Source organism: Sturnus vulgaris, chromosome 11 (assembly GCF_052056855.1).
Source record: "Sturnus vulgaris isolate bStuVul1 chromosome 11, bStuVul1.hap1, whole genome shotgun sequence".
In the NCBI taxonomy this organism is placed as follows: domain Eukaryota; kingdom Metazoa; phylum Chordata; class Aves; order Passeriformes; family Sturnidae; genus Sturnus; species Sturnus vulgaris.
This window is the reverse complement of record NC_142253.1, coordinates 5,369,810-5,392,305: the sequence shown is the minus strand read 5'-3', so window position 1 is coordinate 5,392,305 and position 22,496 is coordinate 5,369,810. Positions and strand designations below refer to the sequence as shown.

The following is a 22,496-nucleotide window of genomic DNA, read 5'->3' as shown; positions in this document are numbered from 1 at the left end:
GTATGGAAAGGTAGAAGAATGTGACAGCCATAGCAGAAGATTCAAGGTGGAAATGAAATGTCCTTTAAATTCATTTGGAATAGTGCAGTAGCACAATACCTGCTCCATCCTGGCCAACAAGAAGAAATTATAAGACTATTTGCAACAAGTAAGGCTACCTTATTCCTAATCAACTCCTCTAATTGCTTGGAAAAAAAAAATCTTTTAAATGTTTGGTATTTTTATGCTGAAAACATTTGAATAATCTTGGAAATTTCAGCAAAACCTATTTGGCCAGACATTACCCACCTGTCTTTCCACATATAGGCACTAATTGTCTTTTAGTTGGAATTTTCCAAGTAATTGGATTCAAAATGGTTTAACCTTTTTCCATTAAAAATATTATGAAAAACTAAGTTTTTAGCTCTTTTCCTTGAGACACTTCTCTTCCTCTAAAATGTATGGTTGTCTACCTGCAATTCAAAGGGTTTTCTGCCCACATTTTAGAAAAGAATCCATATTGTCATTTTAATAATGGAGAGGAATGCATTCCTTAAATACAGATATTTAAGACTACTTTCCCCTCCTGTGTTTTTAGAGGTACCCAGATGGCAAGCCAGAGTTTAATTCTGTTGAACAAAGGGGACAGAGAAAAAACATCCTTTTGAGTTGTCACAAAAGGAGTGGAAAAATAGAGCAGCAAAAATGTCCTGCTTTCTGCTCACCAGAGTCAAGCCAGAATCTGCTGTGGTGTTTGGGACAGAAAAACAACCACGTGAGGATGTTTAATATAGAGAGAAAAGCTTACAGAATGAATGAACACCCACAGGAAGAGTATTCCCCTCCCCAAAGGTAGGGAAAGACTGTAGGAGTGTAAAGAAAATTGGAAAAGTTGATTAAGCTCAGGGCTATAAATGCAAATACATTACATCTATATTTCATACCAAAGTCATTGAAGGATCAAGTGGCTGACACGTGCTCACTGCACCTGACACAAACAGCACGTAATGTTTATATGTGCTCAGCAGATATAAATAAAATATATGTTTTATATAAATATAATCCAGGATAGCTCAGGTTTGGTGTGTGATCATAACTGTGTGAAACCCACAAAATCCAACATACTCAGACAGTCCCCAGGCTCTGCCCAGCTCTGACTGGAGTGGCTCTTTCTGCAGATCTCATCTCTTACACCCTGCTTTACACAGACTCCACACTCCATTATTACTTATTATTCCTTACTCAAAGTTTACACAACTCTTGGAGAACCCAATCAGCAGAACCCCTGAGCAGCAGAAGGGACTGTGGGGAGATGTTGGGAATATTCCTAAAAACACCCCAGGCTACAAACAGGACAGAACTGGCCCCTGGGAGAGGGAAACAGAATAATTTCTGTTTTCTGCAGGTTGCTAACAGAACTAGGGACACTAAAATAAATAAACAGTTCATTTTTCACAGCACCCTAAAGAAAACACCTGACCTTAGAGACTGCTGGGTGTGACAGGTACAAAAAAATGCAACTTCTTTGGAGAAACAGGAGTAAGTTTATCTTCCTATGAGAAGTTTTTTATTGGAAGATGAAACCAAACCTGGAGCAAAAAAGACTAAGAGCTACTCATTTGTGGTAAATGTGGACTTGATGTGCCAACTACTTAAGCACATTATAAGCTTTAAAAGTGAATAGACTCATTTATTTCAGCTTTATCAATCCACTCGGAATAATAGATATTAAAATATTAAAACTTGAAACAGGTTTGAATTCTTGTTGAATCTGAGCATTAATATGAAGCTGTGAAATAATTCAATCCTACCTGAAGCAAAACAGAGATTCAAGAGAAATAGCTTTTGTCCTTTTTCATTAAGCTGTATTTTAAACAATTTCTGTCTTTTCCAAATCTTTTCCATCACTCTATGAGACCCTTAAAAAAAAAAAGTATCTTTACTCTAAAAATCTTAGCAATATCTTCAGGCCCTTCTGTCATTAAAAGATAATTTTATGATGGGAGAATGCTCATTAATTTTGTCATGGTTTACCTTCTTTTTCCCCAGATTGAGTCTTATCAATAAGAAAAATATGAAATCCTTTCTACCTGTGCTCTATCCATCCAGGCTGCTTCTGAAATGATAAGTAAAACCAGTTGTTATTTATTTCACTGTCACAAGAGTGTGCCTAATCCAGCACAAATGGCTGAAAACACCTACCCAAGATACACATTTCATCATCTGGACCAGTTTATCAGGAACAGATGGAGGCAAGGTGATTAAATTTCTTCATTTTGATTGAAAGAACAAACACTTTCCTAGACTGCCATAACACCCACTTAAAAATAATGAGAATTAAAATGCAGTTTTCTCTAAAGAAGAGTTTAAGTAAGGACACCTACAACCTTTCTTTTAATATACTATTTCCTACCTGCATTATCAGATTATTTGTCTTTCATTCTCCTGTACATGTGCTAGACAGATGATCTAACAGTAGATTCACAATAAATTACTCATCTCACGAAGATGAACTACCAAATTGACTTTCCCAAAATATCTTCTCTTTTTATCCTCGCTAATTGTGAAATGAGTCATATCAATTTTCAAAATTTAATCAATTTGGAAATCCCAGTGAAGGATTAAACGCTTTCCTGATGTATTTTACACGGCATTTCCTTTAACTGGGCAATCCAAGACGTGCAGAGAAACCTGCACACCCTGGACATGACATCAGGGCTTTGGCACTCAGGGGCGCTGGGAAGGTGTCCAGGATGGAGATTTACTGCCTGGATCCATCTCCTCCCAGCTGGGGCCCTGCTTTGGAGTGAGATGGTGACACCAGGCTGTGACATTCCAAGAACAGGTCCCAAAACCATCCCTATGTCCTTCCCAAACACTTCCCACCACCCCAGCTCACCAGGGGAGGCCAAGGAGATCCACATTCTCCAGCCACAGCCAATAACAAAATCCTCTCTCACTCTGAGCACTAATCAAGAGCACCTCCAACGAAGCAAGAAAATGCAACAACTGAATTCTAATTACCCACAGAGCAGCTGTCTCAGGAGGGCAATGCTGTTTGTGCTCCAAGGAAATGGAAAATGGAAATGCCAGCTCTCCTTTCCCTGTTTTAGAAGGGACAGCACTACACAGAGCATCATTAGCACACAAGATCTTCAAGTTCCATCCAAACCTAACAGCTCTTCCACAAATCTGCCAGCATTTACCATCTATGAAAACATTTGTGAATTTTCCCTATTCTGCCACAAAGGAAGTTTTCCTCTTGCTTAGGAATTTTACTTTCATATCCAGTTTTTAGGATGCATTATAGCCTACTATAAAATGCCAAAAGGCATTCAGCTTGTCAGTGCCCATAAATAATGGCAGATTCATGTTAAAGTATATTTACATATCAATTACTTAGGACTCAATAATACACATGCTCTTGAAAAATATTTTACTTTTGGTTATAAATCAAGACAATTCAATTATGCATTTTAAATGCATAATTGTCCTCCCATTTTCATAAATATTGTCAATATGCTATCAGTCTGTAAAAGTGCCTCAGTGAAATGAAAGACTGACTTTTCAATAATTTAAGTGTTTTAAAAGAGGAATAGTCATTTCATATTAATTCTGCAAAACTGTAAAGGCACATTAGAAAAGAATCCTTGCTATAGTTCTGTTAGTCTATTTTCTCCCCAGTGCAGAGCTAATTAAAAATGTGGGGAAATTCCTAAATTACTCCTATAAACTCAAAACCAAAGTATCTTTAAAAGAATCATGAGCTTCTCCATTGTCTAAAGGCAAAATACTTGTACAAATTTCTGAGACAAAAACCACAATATGCTTTTGGGAACTTTACCCAGCTTTTCAAGATATTTCTGTGTCCTAATAGGTATTTTCTACCTCCACAAACTGTCATTTTATGAGAATAATCTTAAACTTCCAGAGTCAAGACATTATTGCTCTTACAAAATTACCAATCACAGCTTTATGTTTAGAGCTGCTCTGAAACACAGAAAGGAAGCTCCAGACCATTCACTGGCTCCAAGGCAGGATCAACTCTCCCTGAAACTTCCTGGATAATTGCTTTTTTAGCTAGTCCTTAAAAACTTGTGGTGCTGGATAGCCTATAAATTCTATAATAAAATCCTGTAGGACTCAACCACGTTTTTTGGCTGCAATATTTTCAGAACTGCTACCCTATACAGCCACATTTCTTTGCTGCTCTTAATCATTATTTCCTAGCTCACTCAATTTTAAATTAATTATCTGAAATAAAGATCAAGTACATTATACATGGCAACATTATTTTTATTTCTGAAATCAAAGAAATGAATACCCCAAATTCTTCCTCTCAGTATAATGTTATTCCTTCTGTTCCCACATAACAGACTGCAAATGTTAAGAAAGCTAATACTAAAAATCCCTGAAGCCAAAAGGATAAACTGGTGATAAAAATGTCTTGTATAATAAGGATGTATAAACTGTATTATTTTCACACCAAACAGAGCTGGAAAAGAACTGAATTGCAAAGTTATTGCTTAATGATATCCTCTTTCAAAATTCTGGTCACTCCCTCAGATGTCTGGAAAACAAAAGCCCCAAAACCTGTGCTTGACACACAGCAGTGAGACACATCAGTGCCAATGATGTGGGCACAGAGATACACCTGAACATACACAGGCAAAGCAAGGTGACAGGAATGATTGTCTATGCCCTATAATTAAGATAATAATCTGAATTTGGACTAGATAATTGCTCAAGAAAAAACATAAAGTCTTGTGTGTGTTTGATATGAACTATTCTCTGGATATGAGCTAACAGGGGTCAATATGGAATATGTTTTCCTGAGAAATATTTGTCTTTCTGTCAATAATATTTTGCCTAAATAGCAAGCCAGCACTTGTTAACATCAATTGATTTGGTGAGTCTTTAGTCCTATCATCAATGACAGGCTTCAGAAAAGGTTTTCAAAGGAACTTTAGTGGGAAAAGGAGAAAAAGAACAACAAACCATGTTGGCCTTTAACTGCCTGTGCTTCAGTGACACTTTCTAATGGGAGTCCACTGCTAAGATCAGGGCTAGAGTGTGCTGATGGTAAAACAAGCCTGCTCACAGCTTAGTTGGTTTTGTATGAGTTTGTGAGGCCACGTTCTGGTGGCAGGGGATAAGTGGTGGCTTCTTGAGGAGCTGCCAGGAGCTTCCCCCGTGTCCAATGGAGCCAATGCCACCAGCTCTGAAATGGAGCCTGAGCCCATCAGGGACAGTGGCATCACCTCTGGGACAGCAGAGTTAAGAAGGGCACAGAAAGCTGCAAAACAGAGCTGGAGAGAGGAGTGAGAATAGGAGAGGAACAGCCCTGCAGACAGCAGGGTCAGTGAAGGAGGGGGGCAGGAACTGCCCAGGCACCAGGGCCAAGATTCCCCTGCAGCCCATGGACATCCATCAGGGAACAGATATTTTTTTCAGCTTTAGCCTTTCCAAAAAAACCTTGTTGAGTCCTATGAACAGTCATCATATGGTGACCAGGTCTTCAGCATGAACAAAAACAAGTAGCTGTGAAGCTTGGCAAGGATGTGAGAGCACCCAGGGATGAGGACTTTGTGGGGATGCCTGAAGCAGGAATTCACACATGAAGGGGAGAGCCAGGCACCACCCAGAACCTCAGAAATACCAAAGGAAACCACCACTTTTATTTCACTGTGGGACAAAGGGGGATAAATGAAGCTCCTGCAGTGTCTCCCAGCAGCTTGAACTGTCAGAATTGAGCCATCTTTCCCTTTCCTGCTGGTATCTAAAAACAGGGAAGACTGTACATTTCCTGCCAGAGCAGATGCACAGCACAAACTTATAGAAACAAGACAGGCAGGAAGAAGGAAAAGAAAAGAAGAAAGAAATTTTAAAAAAGCAATTGGAATTTAGACAGTGAATTAAAAGGAATTCAGAACCATTGCAATGACCTGTCTAACCTAGGAAGTATTGAATATGGCAGATAGCAAACAAGACCAGCAGAGTGTAAAAAGGGTCACTGGCTCCAGGGACAGCATTTCCATCCAAAAGCCAGTGGATCACCTTTTGCAACAAAAACCCTCACACTTCCCCCCCCCCCCCCCCAAGAATTATAGACCTGACAGCTGATAGATTAAACCAGCAGCAAACCAGCCCAGATCTTCACTTTTCCCAAAAACAATATCCTCAGCTTCACTAAATCAAATCATGGCATACCTTGATTTGTTTATTTTGTTTGTCTGGGGGTTGGGGATGTTGTGTGGTTTTTTGATTTGTTTGGGGTTGTTTTCTCGTTTTCTGTTTTTTTTTTTTTTTTTTTTTTCTGTGGGTTTTTGTTTTTGTTTTTGTTTTTATTTAATACAAATAGACATTTTAAAGACAACTAAAGAGAGAGAAAGATCTTTTTCAAGTGCAGTTGAACCTTTCCTTCTGGAAGATTTTATCTCCTGCAATGTCCTTAACTCTGCCAGCACAACTAAACAACAGCAATGCTCCATATTACAACCCTGAAAACTATTTTTTGTTTATTTTTTTTATTTCTTTAGTCTCCAGAAATATGAATATTTACAAAAATTAACTGAATCTCAAGTTCCCAAGAATAAATTTTTATCTCATCAAACCAAATGGGAATCAAGTTAAAGGCCGTAGGGAAATGTCTGACCAGATACAATTTGTGAATGCTGCATTAGCCACAGAGACTCTTGGGACTGAAGCCCTACCATTAGTTAAGAAAAGAGAGGATTCATTCAATTTTCTGATTATATATTAGTGAGCTAATGGACATGGTGTATCAGGAGAGAAAATAACAGACATTTGCTATATTTTTTGAACAAAATGAAAACAAAATGTTTTGCCTTCTGCCTCTCCAGCCAGTCAATGCCAGGAATGGCACAGCCCCAGCATAAATGCCTAATCCAGGTCCTTTCCATGCTCCCCTTTTGCTTTCTCTCAGCAGCAGAGCTTCTCCAGCCCTGGTGGATGCAGTTGGAAATAGTTAAGCAGTAATGTACAAGCAGAATGTATAATAGAAGGATATAACTACAAGTCAAATGCTGAGCATACAGATGTTCTATAGCTGAGAGCTACTAGGATGCCTTTTTGCTTAAAAATTATTTAAACTCAGTAAGCTTCATCACCAAAATTAATACCTGCTGTTTGTGCTGCAGCAGACAGTAGAAACTACTTAGCACAGTGATAATCACCAGCTAAGTTGTGTATCTGAGACTTTACTGCACCTGCTTCTCTACCACTAACCCGAGTTTCAGAACTAAATTACATCTCAGGCAAACCCAGATGATCACATGAAGCACGAACTGCAGAGCAACTCAAACAACAAACACTTGAGACATCAAGGTACCAGGTGCTTAAAAAATATGCAGGGAGAGTTATAACTGCAAAGAGCTTACAGTATGAAGTTGACCTGTGCTTATTTTGTACTGTAAATTTTCTTCCTAAATTTTGCTGCAAACAATATCCACCTCTATTTGAAAAGCCACAACATTTTGTCACTTAGTGCTGCACAGAACATGCAATTACAGCAATGTAATTGGCTCAGGAAGGTGGCATTTAGAAGCTAGTATCACATCACAATGAACATGAGGAAAATGACTGGAATCACAGAAAACATGATATAAAGGAGATGAAGCCAGATTCACAAAAAGAAGCAATATGTTGAAACAGGGACTTCAGCTGTGATGCTTAGGTACAGGAGATGGGAAAGATGATCAAAGCCCTCCAACAGATTTCCATTAGTAAAAATATCAGCAGCAATGAGGTTCTGGCTGCACACAAAAGCATAACTCCATGTTGGCAGGATGGGCAGCTGGCTCTGCTCCAAAGCCCACGCCTGATCAATATTCTCCCAGCAGATATTCCAGTTCTGTCTGCAGAGGGGACCAACGACCTCAACACACATCTCTAGAAATAACTTCTACTCAGCACACACAGACTAATGTCTTCTCCTCTTGTTTTCAAAAAAGAAAAGAGCAACTGCAGCTCCATCTGCAGAAGGAAGTGTCAGAATGTTCCAGGCTATGATTCCAGCCTGGGAATGTTAATTAAATACAGATTATCCTGCAGTGCAGAGTCAGATATTTTGGAAACCTTGAGTTTAAAAGAGTACAAATCAGCCCTTAGAATGAGCTATTTGCTTAATTTTCCCATTTTTCTCCCCAGTCTACTGTGGCACAACACTATTAGGAAGATATTTTAAGCATCTAAGTCTCACAAATTCCATTCTAGGAGTGAGATGTTCTGAGTTCAGCACTGCAATGCCCAGCATTAGCACACCTGCACTTCTGTGTTGAACTGCCTTGAGAAAGTTCCCACTCACAACTCACCAGGAACTGAAAAGTCTGTCCAGTGGTTCATATTGAATTCATTTTCTTCACAGATCAGCCCTTCAGGAACTCACCCTCAGTTCTCACCACGATCTGGGTTTTTCTGTGCCCTCTTCCTAGTCCTACTCAGCCCTATTACTGCACAGGGATGCTCCCAGTCCAAATCCAACATTTTTACCTTTGGATCAGCAGTCAGCAGCTTGAATGCTTGATAGACTTGTGCTTCTTTCACACCTCCACCCAGGTCCAGGAAGTTGGCTGGCTTTCCTCCATTCAGGGATATTATATCACACGTTGCCATTGCAAGTCCAGCTCCATTGACTGTAATTGCAAACATCAAGTGCTTATAATTCACATAGATAAGATTTGTGAAAAGGCTTGAAATGTATCAGCATAACTACAGAACAAGCCTCAAAATGTTACAAAGCTATTTCTAAATACTAGTAGCTATTCAAGGATATCCAATCCAACAATTGGTGGTGCAAACACAGCAACATTTAGGTTTTTTTAGGGCTTAATTGTGCACCTTCCTTTAAGCATGTATGAGCATTGGAATAGTAATTGTGGCCATGCAGAACCTTCTGATTTTATTAAAAATAAAGAGACATAAAAACTTCTGGGAATAGAGATGTGAAGGACTCTTTAAGCTCCTCTCCCATCACTCTGACAGCAGGGGATGCTTTGTATTACTGCATCACAGATAACTCAGTTTTGGGGACAGATCTCAGATGTTCCTGAAGCTGCCTTTTATTTTAGATTTGCACTAGTCTAGAAGCATTTCCATGGGTAGCAATTTCTAAACTGGGAAAAGTGATGAGAATTATGTGTCCGTTTTGTGTTGCTCCTATTGGACAAAGGCTCCTGTGCCACCCAGAATACAGAACACTAAAAAAAAAAAAGCATAATGTTGGCAATTATTATTTGGGGCTTGAGATCTTTTGTTTGTTTTTAAATTGAGATTGATTGTCACTTACTGAATCAACTGCAATGCATTATCAGAATCTTCTAGATTTGTGTTTGGAATACACATCTAAGCCAATATAAATGCTGGGCATTTTCTCACCAAGTCAAAAAAAACACCTAATTCAATTAGATTAATAATAAAACGTTGTATTGGCTAAACGAATTTGTACAAAATGAAAAGCATTTAGACCACAGCTGACTTTTCTACTTATCTCTTCTAAACAGCAGAGTAATTTCTATTCCACAGAAACTTCAGGAAAATAAAAACCCTGCCATTTCCAAGCAGATTCTTTAGCAGCTTTCCTTAAAGGAAAATGGAGTTTAATATTTAGTTGTAACTGGGAATGTCACATTTATATAAACATACTTTTCAAGTGTCTTTTAAGTAACACACTCTAATTTTTTTTAAGTTAATGATTAGGTTTTGATGACTTTTCTTGTTTTGTTTTAATTACTGGAAAGACCAATTACATCAGGTTAAAAACTCAGAAACTGAAACTGCTTAGCCTGCCTTCTCTCTGACACCTCTCCTGCCCTGCCTGTGTGCTATGGCCATCAGCACAGTTTACACACAATTTTAGTTTCATTCCTGCAAGAACTCGTGGAAGGACAGACAAAACTGCAGAAATACTCAGTAAAACAGACTGAAATTCTGTCAAGGGTGGCCTGAATGCCAAATGTAAACAAAATCTATACACTGATCAAGTGTAAATTTGTTTTCAAATGTCTTTTGGATGTATTTGCTCTTACCAAAGCAAGCAATGTTTCCATCCAGTCCTATATATTTTAAGTCATATTTGGCAGCTTCATTCTCTATGGGCTCACTTTCAGACTTGTCATCCATGGCAAATATTTCTTTTTGCCTAAATTCTGCGTTGTCATCAAAGTTTATCTTGGCATCGAAGCAAACAACTGGAAGAGAAAACAAAACAACACCCAGGAATTTAGAGTTTCTAGCCAGCCAGAGCTTCTGAAATACTGCAGCTACTCCAGCAGCCAGGGGAGTTTGCTTGGGGAATGATGCTGCCTCCAACACAGAGCAGCTGAAGCCCTAGCACTGAGTCCAGCAGGAAAGAACAGGTTTTCCATAAATCCTCTATGGAGAAAAGGCACAGCAAGATCTCCACTCCACACAGGAAGATGTTTTGTGTTTGCTACAAACAAAGTTCCTGGTTTTGTGATTTGGACAGGTGGGCTGCAGCAATGACACAGGAGAGTTTGCCTTCCATACTTTGAAAGAATAACAGGTATAAAAGGCAACACCAACCCAAAGCCATGTGTGGTAGCATGCAGCTATTCAGAGTTGAGCAACACAACTTTATGCTTTCCTTAGCCATATTTTGAATTTCTGATGCTATTAACTACACACACAGTATTTCATTAAAGAGCTCAAAAAACCTGAAGCCAAATATGTTAAAAGTGACCAAAAGATTACTTTTAAATAAAGAGAATTAATTAAGTAAATACAAACCTTCTCATCAATATCAACGTCCACTATGGTTGTAAAAACAAATTAAGAAGTTGTTAAATCTGAATACATTAAATAAAATATACAAAGGACTGGCTAGCAGCCACAATATTCACATAAACACACCAGTAACAGCAATGCCTGTAGAGTGTTATTTTCTGACTCATTATTTCTATGGGTTTGCATAGGCAAATGCCTCATTAGATTAAAATGTTCTAAGTAAATGTAAGACTATATACTTATCATATTACTTTGCAAGTAATTTCCCTTGTACTATGTTCAGATTATAATTACTGACTTAAGCATAATTGATTTCTCAAGGCAAACCAATCAAATTTAAGTGCCTTTAAATGCTGTGTCCATAAAGATCTAATAGTTTTTTTTCTATCTGCTGGTGTTTTTTATTCACATTGCCATTGGACACGTCCATGGTTCATGTGCACGTGTCCATGACCATTGCACACATCTGGAGGTCAATGACAATTCAGAGGACAATTTTAGTCTTTGCTATAGATACACATCAATTCAAATAACAAAACACACAGTGCTGTCTGGTGGAAATGTAACTCTGTTTAATAAACAGTTTCTTAACTTAGGAAAAAATAGCTAAGGAAACAGCAAACAAAACATTTACACAAGTAGGAGAGTCTCAGCTGTATATCTTGATTTGCATAGGGTTTTCTTGTTTTGGTTTTTTGATGTTGATTTTTTTTAAATATTTGACTTGTAACTGATAACAGATTAAATTAAAAAATACCAAATTTCACTTCAGTGACTGAAGTTTCAGAAAATTGTTAATGAGTGTGTATAATAAATCTCTTGGAAGAGTCGAGATCTTACCTGGACAATCATCAAGTGGGAATGTGCCAAAAGCAGAAATATCTGCAGCTCCTAATATGCTTCTAATGCACTAGAGCTGCTTTAATTATTTTTTTAGCAATGAAAGAAGACAGTTTTTCTTCTTTAAGCTTTCAGGTGCTTAAATTACTAAGCCCACGCAAAGCTAGAGTACAACTGCAGTTTCAGAGCTCTGTTTACCTTACACACAAACATCCTCCATGTCACATTAATAGAAACTCATTTCTACAGAACATTCATCTTTAACAAAGGCCATGCTGTACAAAGTAGCAGTAAAAACATGTATTAATATTTATCAAACCATTTTCACTATCAAAAGCACATTGTTACATGCATGATAGATTATACAAATGGATTTTTCTTCCAAACAAATATCAAAGAATGCTCCAACACTTGTATTCATGAAGTACTTCTGCTGTTTTTGTTAGCAGTGTAGGATTTTTGTCATCTGCCAATTCAAGTTTACACTGAGAGCAAACAAAAGAAAAAACAAACAACAAAAAAAGGGAAGTTTCAGGCTTCTGACCCACTAGTGTTAACAAAGAATTTGCTAGGATATTAAACAAGGAAATCCAGACAAGTGATAAACAAAAGCACAGTAAGAAATAAATCCACCTGATCCATTACTTTGACAAGAATAATGGGCTTCATACAGAGACTTATATTTTATCATTAGGAAGAGCTGCATTAAGCTACTCAAATGCTATTCCATTTGTTTAATCTTTATTCTTCCTTAAGACATTTCAGATAGAGAAACTGCTAGCAGAAAAGGAACAAACACAGGAAGAGTCCAGTGCATTTCTGTGAGCAAGGTGTCTTTCACAGCTTGAAACCCACTCTGTTTCTGCTCCTCAGCTTCCTGAATGCAAAACACATGGGGAAAAACCTCAGAGAAAACAGCACAGAAACTCCTGCCTAAATCCCTCAGATTTATCCCTTCTCACTAAGTATGCACAGCCATTCCACAAGAGCTTGGTAACTGATCCAAATCTTTATTTCCACAGTGCCACCTCACAGAACTCCAGCAAGGATGCAAAGCCAGCACCACCACGGTTCTTTCCAATCTTTAAGGACCACATTTCATTTCCTCTCATAATTTACTGTCCTCTCCCTCACTTGCCTCGACTTGCACACCAGTTTCCCCTCTTGGTATTCACCAAATAAGGCTTCAGCACCTCAGTGAAATGGGACAATGAGGAGGTAACTGTGATATCCCTGGACGAGCCCTACAATATTTCAGTAGCCCACAGGCACCTTTAGTTCCTCCCCTCTTCACCTTTGTCCAATTTCCTTGGACAAAAATGACAAACGGAAGGAAAATTTTCAGCTAGAGTACCAATTACTATAATGAGGTGAAAGCTAATTCAGGTCCTTATTTTTACCCTGCACCTCCTCAGCCCTGAGTCATGGTGCAGGATGATCAGTGACCCTTTTTCTTCCCAGAGGATGTAGCCAAGTGTCTGCCTCAGCTGAAATTTGTCCTGTGCTCTAGTAGATTGCAGAATCATGCACTTGGAAATTTAAATTACCCATATGAATGCAAACATAAAACAAGTTTCTTTCCACACAATCTCAGTAATTCTAGCAGCATTAACATACACACACACACAAAAACCCAAAAAACCCCCACAAAACAAAATCAAGAAAACCCCAACTTTGTACATGAGCAGAACAGAAAATGTTGCTGTCTCTCACCAAGCAGAACATGTAGAAGCCAATACTTCCAGTATTTGGATGAAACAACAAAAAGTATTGAAATATAAAATCTGCCAAGGGAATATTTATGAATGTTGTTTAAATTACATTACAAAATGAAATTAATGCAAAGCTGCTGCTACATACTTCTATGCAATTTAATTTATAGTTTGCATAAATAAAGAATTATAATGCATTCATTTTTTTCCTTCAATTTCTTACCTTGCCCTTCTGGAGTTTCACCAAAGGGATTGACTTCAACCTGAGTGGCATCAATTTTCAAGAAAAGATTATACAGCTTCTTAATTTGATCTGCTGCCTAAATGTGATCAAATTATTTACAATTACCACACAGAAAAATAGAAGTTCATGTTTTCAAGGCAAAGAAAAACCATTATCAATAATTTTTAACGTATTACATTGCACAGTAATTCTAGATAATTACTGCTTTTATTTCTGTTTGCTTAACCATATTCATATAGTCTCTTACATTATTACAATGTAGCATTATAATTCTGTGTAACATTTAGTAAAGGTATGCTTAAAGACTAAATGAACTGGCGATTTTCTACAAAATAGGCAGTGCAATTACTATGACAATTTTAATTGGGGAAGTGACTGTTAGGCACCAGTATAATGAAATATTCTCTGGTACACCGAGATCTGAGTTGCATTCACATTAATCAGTCTAAAGTCAGAAACCACAAAGTAGTTTGTGCACTCTGGTGACTTCAGAAGAAATATCTATTTCTCCTTTTTACATCAGTCTGAAATATTTTTTTGAGGACTTAAGTCTGAAACTGTTTACCCATTACAAGATACTCTTGCTTGTTCCCTGTTACCCCTCACCATCTATCTCCATGCCTGATAGTACCACCACTGACTACTAATTTCCAAGTCTTTTGTTCTTTTTTCCCCTAATAGAACTACTTAAAAACAGCAACATGAGCGTGTATTAAAAAAATCCCCTTGGTTCATTACACACTGTGAACTTATTAGCAGAAATAAGTTTGCACATGAAGTGCACTAATAAAGAACCACTCAATTTTTTTCCTCTCATTACTGATCAGCTAACTGAAGTACACAACCCAAAAATCCTTGGGACCTCTCCTGATAGGTAAAATGAATCAGAATGAAGAAAGCATAAGCCAGCTTTCCCCTACAAGGTCAGTCATGCAAAAGAAAACATTTCAACTGGAAAGACTCAACCCCAGTCCCAGTTCTGCCCAGAGAGGTTGTGGGGTCTCCATTCCTGGACCTGTTCAAGGCTAGGCTGGATGGGCTCTGAGTGACCTGATCGAGTGGAAGGTGCCCCTGGTAGAAACTGGAGCGTCTTTAAGGTCCCTTCCAACCCAAACCACTCTGTGATTCCCTGATAAGATTCTTTAAAGAGTCACACTTGGGCAGCAGCACAAATTCCTTAAGAATCCTTCCCTGCTCGAGGGTTATCAGTTGAAGCATTCTCAGTGGGTTTGACTTTAAAAAAAATCTGTTGTAAATGTACAGGAGTTTCCTTGGCACAAACCCCCAGAGCACAGGGCTGAGGCTCAGCAGTGACATGGGCAGGCAGCCCCACCATGAACCCACAGTGACTCTGGGCTACCCCAAAAGCTGCTGTTGCCACAGTCCTCTGCTGCCATTGCACCAGAACACCAGAATCACTTTTATTAAGGGCTGCTCCATCTTTCAGCACCTCTCTGAATCAGGCAGCTTAATGGCAACACTTCTTTTTCTCAGGGTCTATAAGAACTGAGCCTCTCCAAGCAGAAAATCCCAGCCTAGAACTAGAGAATGTATAAGTAAATACCAGGATTTGTCTGGATAAAAGCTCTGTCCTTATGCTTCAGTAAATTCCTTTCAGTTGCCAGCATGAGGAAAGAAATGCATTCCTGCAGCATTATTTAAATGTGTTGTTTAAAAGTCCATACATATTTGCTGTTAATTAAGTACCAGAACTCTTCAAGGGTTGAAAGGTTCTACATAATCATTCCTCCTCATTAGATATACAGCTAAATCTTCAAATGTGTGTTAATCAACTTAATCATTATGCATTTGTTAATTGCATGTTAGGATAGAAAATAATTAAAACTGCTGAATTAAAAATAAAGTAGTTCTACAAAAATGACAGTTTGATACTACAGAAAAGAACCAGGCCAGCTGAAATGAGCTCTCTTTTCTTCTCTCCAAAATGATGCATAAAGGCAATATATATATACAAAATATATATACACATAGAAAAGAGATACTGAAAATACAACATGCTGACAGCTTGCTGTTTTTCAGTTGAAGAATAAAAAATTTTTAAAAGGTTTCAATCACAAAGCCAGATACACTTTTATTTCTCCCTATATTAAGGGCAAATTTTCCAAAACAGCTCTACCCATGCCATTCATGGATCTCCAGTGGAATTCCAATGAAAGCAAAGGAATCCCACAAGGTGGGAGGGCACATTGCCACCCTCTGCTTCAAAGACTTGGGACTCCCACTTTAAAACTAGAAGGAACTTACTCAAAATGCTAAAGCCTAATGACAATTACATAGGTGCAATTTAGTATTTAGAATGTCAGAAATGATCCTGATTTAATGGACACTTGGCCTTTTAGAAAACATTTAACAGAGAACTGGGCTAAAAAGTCTTCAGCCTAAACCCAGGGAGTGGAGTCAAGTTACCTTCTGCTGCAAAGGTCCTTGGAATCCCAAATTTTTTGCCATCTGCAACGCCTGATGATCCTTTATGCCTTCAAAAATATCTATTTCCTCCTGCAACAGTAACATGAGTAAATATAACTAAATATTCCATCGGAATGGAGGTTTATGACTTCAAAAGGAAAACACTTAGTATACATGTGCAAATTAGTAATTAAAGCCTGGCTGTTTGCCAAGGCTCCCAGAGACTGAGGCTATAGCAGCTGCCTATAGGGGATGTTATAATTACCACACTGACTATGAAACAGTCCTTCCAAAAAATATATAATTCTTCAGGGTGGCACGCTGACAAGACAATGTGACACCAGTTTTCACTTTTAATTACTGTACAGATGGCATTGACGAATATTTTGTCTGTTAATTTTTATGACATATTCTGGAATATTTTCAAGGCAGTGAGTGTCACTGCCCAGCAACATTGTGAAGTTTATATAATTTTTAAATGCACATTAAATATTTTTACAATTTTTTGAATAATTATTCTTGATTGTATCAATTATTTTCTCAGCTGAATAGCTTGTCTGCTCATTATATTGCCACAGTAACTTAAAAAATACTTCAGTGCAGTCATCATTAAGAAAGTAATTACAACAGTTGTATTTCAGATGCAAAAGTCTTGCAGGTACAAAAAAAATAATTAACAACTCTGTCAATTAGAGAAAAACAGCCACAGAAGCAGTAAATATATTGGCACCAACCCACTTGTGAAAAAACTCTGTACCTTCCTGAAAGTGAAACTCAGTCATAAAACGTTTCAGATATGAAGTTTAACATATCACATAACAGCGAGATTTAAGATCTTTTTCTAATTGAAAAATGCTAGTAAAATCAGATATTAAATATGCTCCATTTACTAGGTGACAGGTATGATCCTGTATTTGATGAAACACTATTTTTATGTTTCTTCCTATCTCCTTTTTACATAGAAGAAGGAAAAATGCGAGGAGAAAGGAGGAAAAATATTCTTTTGGCTAATCTGCAAGGAAAATTGTTATTGTAGAAGATTATTTCAATACCTTAAAGATAAGTTCTGGGCTGGTTACTGCAACTTCTTCTATGTCCATACCACCCTGTGGACTGCCAACCATGACAGGTCCATTGCAGGCTCTGTCCATCAGAATTGCAAAGTATGTTTCCCTGGAAATATCCAGTGCTTCTGCAACCATCACCTAGAAATGGATAGAGGGAAGAAAAGAAAACATCAATGGCTCTGACTGGTCCTTCTGCTTTGCCTTAAAATGCAGAAGTTGGATACTTGCTGTGCTGAAAAGAAATATTGGTTTCACTGCTTTTACTACAGTACTACAACCCTGTGACCTTTTTCCCAAGAAATGCTCTCTCCTTAAATAAGAGACTCCTTTATTGCTGCTCTTCTCACTGGGGATGCAGCAAGCAATGCAAACCAGGAACACCTCAGTGCTGGGGTTTCTCCAAGAGCTGCTGACCTCTATATTACCTTTTCATCCCAATAATTTGGGATAATTCTTGATTATCAATTTAAATAATTCTTGTCCCCAGAAAGACCTGAGTCCCAAAGGACTCAGTGTGCAGATCACACAGATAGGAGGACTGGCACTCTGGCTTTTGGATGCAGCTCACAGCAGTGATGTTCCTCACCAGCAAATCCTCAGGATTAAGTTCTCTCCCTTATTCTGACCAAAGGCCACCCAACCCTTGTAATCTCTGCACTGAATTCCTGCTCTGCTCAAGTATTTCCTAAGAAAATGGGTTTACAGGTAATTCTACCATCCACCTTTTTATTTTCAGTTTAGAGAGTCAAGCAGGTGTGTGTCCTTCAGATACTGGCACTATCTAAAAACACAGATATTTATTTTTCCAAAGAGCTACTACTTCCTATTTATTACTATAAGCTACAGAGCCATTTTGTACCAGTATCTGACAGACACCACAGCACAAACAGAAAGATGATTCAAATCAAACATTTGGAATCTCAAGGCAATACATTAAAAGTGACAGAAATTGGCCCATATAAAGTCTTTTATACAATTTTTCCTTCCTCTCCAAAACAAGACAAGGTCCTTTCTATTTTAGTATTACAATGATTGTACCTTCCTCCTCCCCTGAACTGTCAATTTTTGCAATAGCTAAACAATAGCTATTGAAGCAACTCCAGAGACTGAGTAGTTCTACACTTAGAAAGGACTCACAAAACTGTTTTGCTATAAGAATACTAAATTTCCCAAAATATTCTTAATTTTAGGAAAAGATCTGCATATGATCATTAATAATTGTTGCCTGTGATCATAGCAGATGCCATAATCAAAGTTGCAAAGACTGTAGTTCTGCTCTGTACTACAGTCTTGCTTTTCAATCTGAAAGTGAAACAGCCACCTCTGCAATTTAATTAGCATTATGTTCTTCCTTAAGAGAGCTACTATTTCCCATCTTTCTACTATTTCCCATCTTTCAATGGAAGTGGTGGAAATCAGGAAAATAATTTCCCAAATATTAATATAATTAAGAAGAATTAAATGGCAACATCTTTCTAATATGGTCTGTTTATGAAGTGACAGTTTTGAACAACGACTGCAGACAATGACCATCACTGAATATACCACAAGAAGAAATTCATTCTCTCAGTCAGCAGATCCAAGAGGTATTTTTATACCTGCAGCCTTAAAACTCTGCCTACCTGGCACAAGGTGCTCCATCAAATGAGTATTCCTGGGGTTTTCATAGTTCAAGGACTATAAACAAGAAAGATGCACTACACTTTCACCCAAGTCGCATTTTTGACAGCCTATTCCAGAGTACATAAGAATGTAGGGACTTTCTGCCAGGCAGTAGGTATTAGAGAAGAGGAAAAAAAAAAAAGTAAGAAACAAGGAATCAAATAAAGCCACCAGTGCTCAAAATTGAAGGAAAGATGAAATTTCTTTATGGTCTTTTTGACTTGGAAGAAATTTGCTTTAAAGTAATTTTGTTTCCTTCTACTTTTACCTCACTTTATTTGCACAACATAGGGGGATATAAAGGAATAGTTCAAATAAGTGACTGTTCAAAAGGAAAGTAAAGAAAGCCAGGGTGAAGGAGAGAACCAAGAATGCAGAAAACTACTGTACTACTTAAAAGCATCTGCCTATTTTAATCTACTACAGAGGGATGCTAAAAGACAACTTCAGACATAGCTTGGCTACATGCCAAGATTTGTCAAATTAACAAGCAAGGGTAGGGAAAGCATCTTTGATTTACTACTGTTTTTACCTGCATCCGTGTTTTCACCTTCTTAGATATCCTGCATCAATGCATCTGAAAAATGTGAGTCAGTTGCTTTAGACATAATTCAGATAAAAACCTACTGGATCTTGTCAGAGCTGTTCAGTTTCCACAGAGCTCAGGGTCAGGGCCAGACTTAGGATGGGAATACACTCAACAAGTTTTGAGGAATACATTTGCAGGCACAGCAGGTGGAACTAACATTATTAAATCAGGCATCTTCAACTGTGACTTCCAGCCAGAGTGATTGTCCTCACTGTAGCTAATTAACAATGTTAACATCATCAGATACTTCTCTGTCTTAATTCACAAAACTACTGAGAATCTACTTTGCAGTAGGCAACCTTAGAGCAAAAATTGTCAGATTGTGAAATACCTCTAATTTCTCCCAACAAAATAATTTTCCTTCACCATCCTCCCTGTTTGATGCAGAACAAAGCCAGGGAAATTGGTGTTCCAGGTCTTTAAATGTCATTTAAGTCTACCTATCACTCACACGACAGAACTAAAGCAAACACATTGATGAACAGTTAAGAACAGTGAAATTGAATCTACAGACTGTTGACTCTTCTCACATTTTGTCTGTTTTGCTTTTGATAAAGAAAATGACACATCATTATCTGTTTACCATATCATATTTATATTTAAAATGTCCTGGGGGAAAATCAGTTTTCATTAAAACTTCCTGACAACTTCAAGCTTTCCCTCTCCGTAACAAATCCTTACCTAAAAGTTTAAGCCACACATCGAATGTCATGAGGGTAACTGTAACAGCTTTTTTTAAACAGAATCAAATACACAAAATGTTCATTCTGCTATTGCTTGGAGAGAAAATACAGGTAGTGAATTCTCAGGTTGTCATGATAAGAGAAGACTGTCACCACAGAGAGCCAGGCTCTCCAAATTCCAAACTGCCAGAAGAGGATTTTATGTAAACTCACAGAACAGGTTCCCAGTTACGAGGGAATTGAAGAGATTGCTATTAATTTAAGAAACAGAAATCTCAAGAGGCACAAACACACTTTAAATTCTGTAGTAGGTGCACAAGCTGAAATCACCATTTTCTGTTTCATAATTATTCTAATTGCAGAAATTTTCTACCTTTTATACATTCCTTACAAATACATGTAAAAGGTACGTGACTTCTACTCACTGACTTGACACTAGCTCGTTGATTGCCTCACAGAAAATGACATAATAACTATTTTTCCTTCTGAAAAACGCTTATTACTTAATTTTTTTTTAAAACGTAGGAGTATTTTAAACCACATAAACTTTCCAAAACACTGAAAAGTTTAAAAGGCACATATCCTAAAAATATGCTTTTTCTTCCTGAAATGCAATTTTCCTTACGTACATGTAGCACACAAACTCTTCCATACATGCAGAGAGAAAGCACGTGCCTTGAAATAAAACAAAAATGCCAGTGATTTTGTTCTTACCTTCCCCACTGCCCTTAGCAAGCCCAAAGAGTCTGCCTGGAATTTTCAGTGCACTAAGTTCCCACTGCATTAAATGATATCTCAGACACAGCCAAATTTATATTTTTAATAATATTATTGTAGTTTGCCCCTTGATTAAAATGTCAGTATTTGATTTTGTAGTCCTGACACTACAAATCTGAGCTCCTTTAACTACCTTGAAGATCCCAATGTGATCTAACTTTGTAAATGAGAAATTCTCTTTTAAAAGACATAATTTTGCTGGGAAATAGTTTTTTGATGAACTAGTGCATAATTTTAAATATGCTTTCTTCACTACCTAATAACCATAATATTGGACAAACTCCTACAAAATTAATTAAAGCAGAGTGTATGCTCTTACCATTAATTACTAAGAATCAAGAACTCAATACCAAAAAATATAAAACATGCTAGTTAAAAGCCAACACACTTTTAAAAGCCAACTCTGTAATCAGAATGAGAGTCTATGACAGCAGATGATCAGTTTCTCCCAGAGAAAACATCACATTGGTTTATCATGCATAAACATTAAAATATCAGTTTCCCTGGAACTCTATAACAAAGGAAAAATACACATTCTTTCAAGGCTGTAAACAATCCTGTACCACTCAAATAAATATCTGAAGTTCAGTAGTGCAAACTTCACCTTAAACTTCACCTCTGCCCCAGCTGCTTAGTCCTGTTCACTGTTCATCCCCACAAACAACATGTGGAGGGGAGAAAGGAACCACAAGTGAAATATTCTATAGCTACAGAGCACAAAAGTCACCCTAATAGAAATCCTTTGAATAACCAATGTCACAAACCCCCCAACACCTACACCTTTCTTCCATTTCTATCAATTTCTTTTTCAGAACAGAATCTGTCAACGATGAACAGGCTGGCACTCTGACAAAAAATTTCTGTATGGATGTATTCAAGACAGGCCAACTAGGGGCAAAGAATAAAAACAAAGAACTTATAAAAGAAAGCTGCTTCTACAATACTAATTTTCCCAAGCAGAGTGCCTTAATATGGAAAAGGTGTATTCTTTCTTATATCCTTAGTATTATCAGGATCTCTGACAGACATACCTTAATGATAATATTGAGTCTCCTATTTGAATATATACTATTTCTTTTTAAGAACAACCCTAAGGAGTGATGTTAATCTGCTCTCCTTGCTCCCCAAGAGAAGAACTGCCTGAACACCTTCCTCCAGCCCTCATTAGACAGGATCTTTCCAGACAGGTGCTCCTTCCCCTTCTATGCTAATACACCAAGCTGTGCACAGGATATTAAATGTGAACTGCAGTTCCTTCAGCTCATGCCAAATTATTTCCTGGCATCAGAAACAGTGTGGCTCTCACTCCTCACCTGTATGAGGATTCTTGCTCAGTCAAACAAAGCAAGAGATAAAAGCAGATACAGCAGATAGGAAATTGCCAGGATTTCACAGAATCTTCCTAATTTGAAGGAGAATCTTACTGAATCTTTGCTTCTCTTATTCAGGTCAATACACAGCAAATAATTTATGCTGAAGTGAATCTTGGTGCCTTGTAGAAAGCACCATCATTGAAAATGAACCCCAATGTCCATTTGGTACCTCAACCACTGCCATGAACATATTTTAGTCTGGATCTGCAACAAACAGAAGAATCTACTGTTCAGACTTTTTTTTTTTCAATTGAGAAAAAAATCTCATGCAAATCTTTCAACACTTAAAGGGGCCCTACAATAAAGATGGGGACAAACTCTTCAGCAGGGCCTGTTGCAGTAAGTCAAGATGGTTCTAAACCAAAGACAGATTTTGACT

At 37.7% G+C, this 22,496-nt stretch overlaps 1 protein-coding gene across 3 annotated transcripts in view; it reads right to left on the bottom strand.

Annotated features, from left to right (window-relative positions):
• SUCLG2 (succinate-CoA ligase GDP-forming subunit beta) overlaps positions 1 to 22,496 on the bottom strand; it is a 109,909-nt gene that overhangs the window by 37,123 nt on the left and 50,290 nt on the right. For all 3 annotated transcript variants that reach the window (XR_015805988.1, XM_014873325.2, XM_088171287.1), the window contains exons 5-9: positions 17,019 to 17,171; positions 15,967 to 16,056; positions 13,519 to 13,615; positions 10,026 to 10,187; positions 8,491 to 8,633 (exon numbers count right to left, since the gene is read on the bottom strand). Coding sequence is in view for 2 of the 3 variants with exons in the window: in XM_014873325.2 (XP_014728811.2) it covers positions 8,491 to 8,633; positions 10,026 to 10,187; positions 13,519 to 13,615; positions 15,967 to 16,056; positions 17,019 to 17,171 (645 nt within the window). In the remaining variant the exon portion in view is untranslated. The remainder of the gene's footprint in view (positions 1 to 8,490; positions 8,634 to 10,025; positions 10,188 to 13,518; positions 13,616 to 15,966; positions 16,057 to 17,018; positions 17,172 to 22,496) is intronic.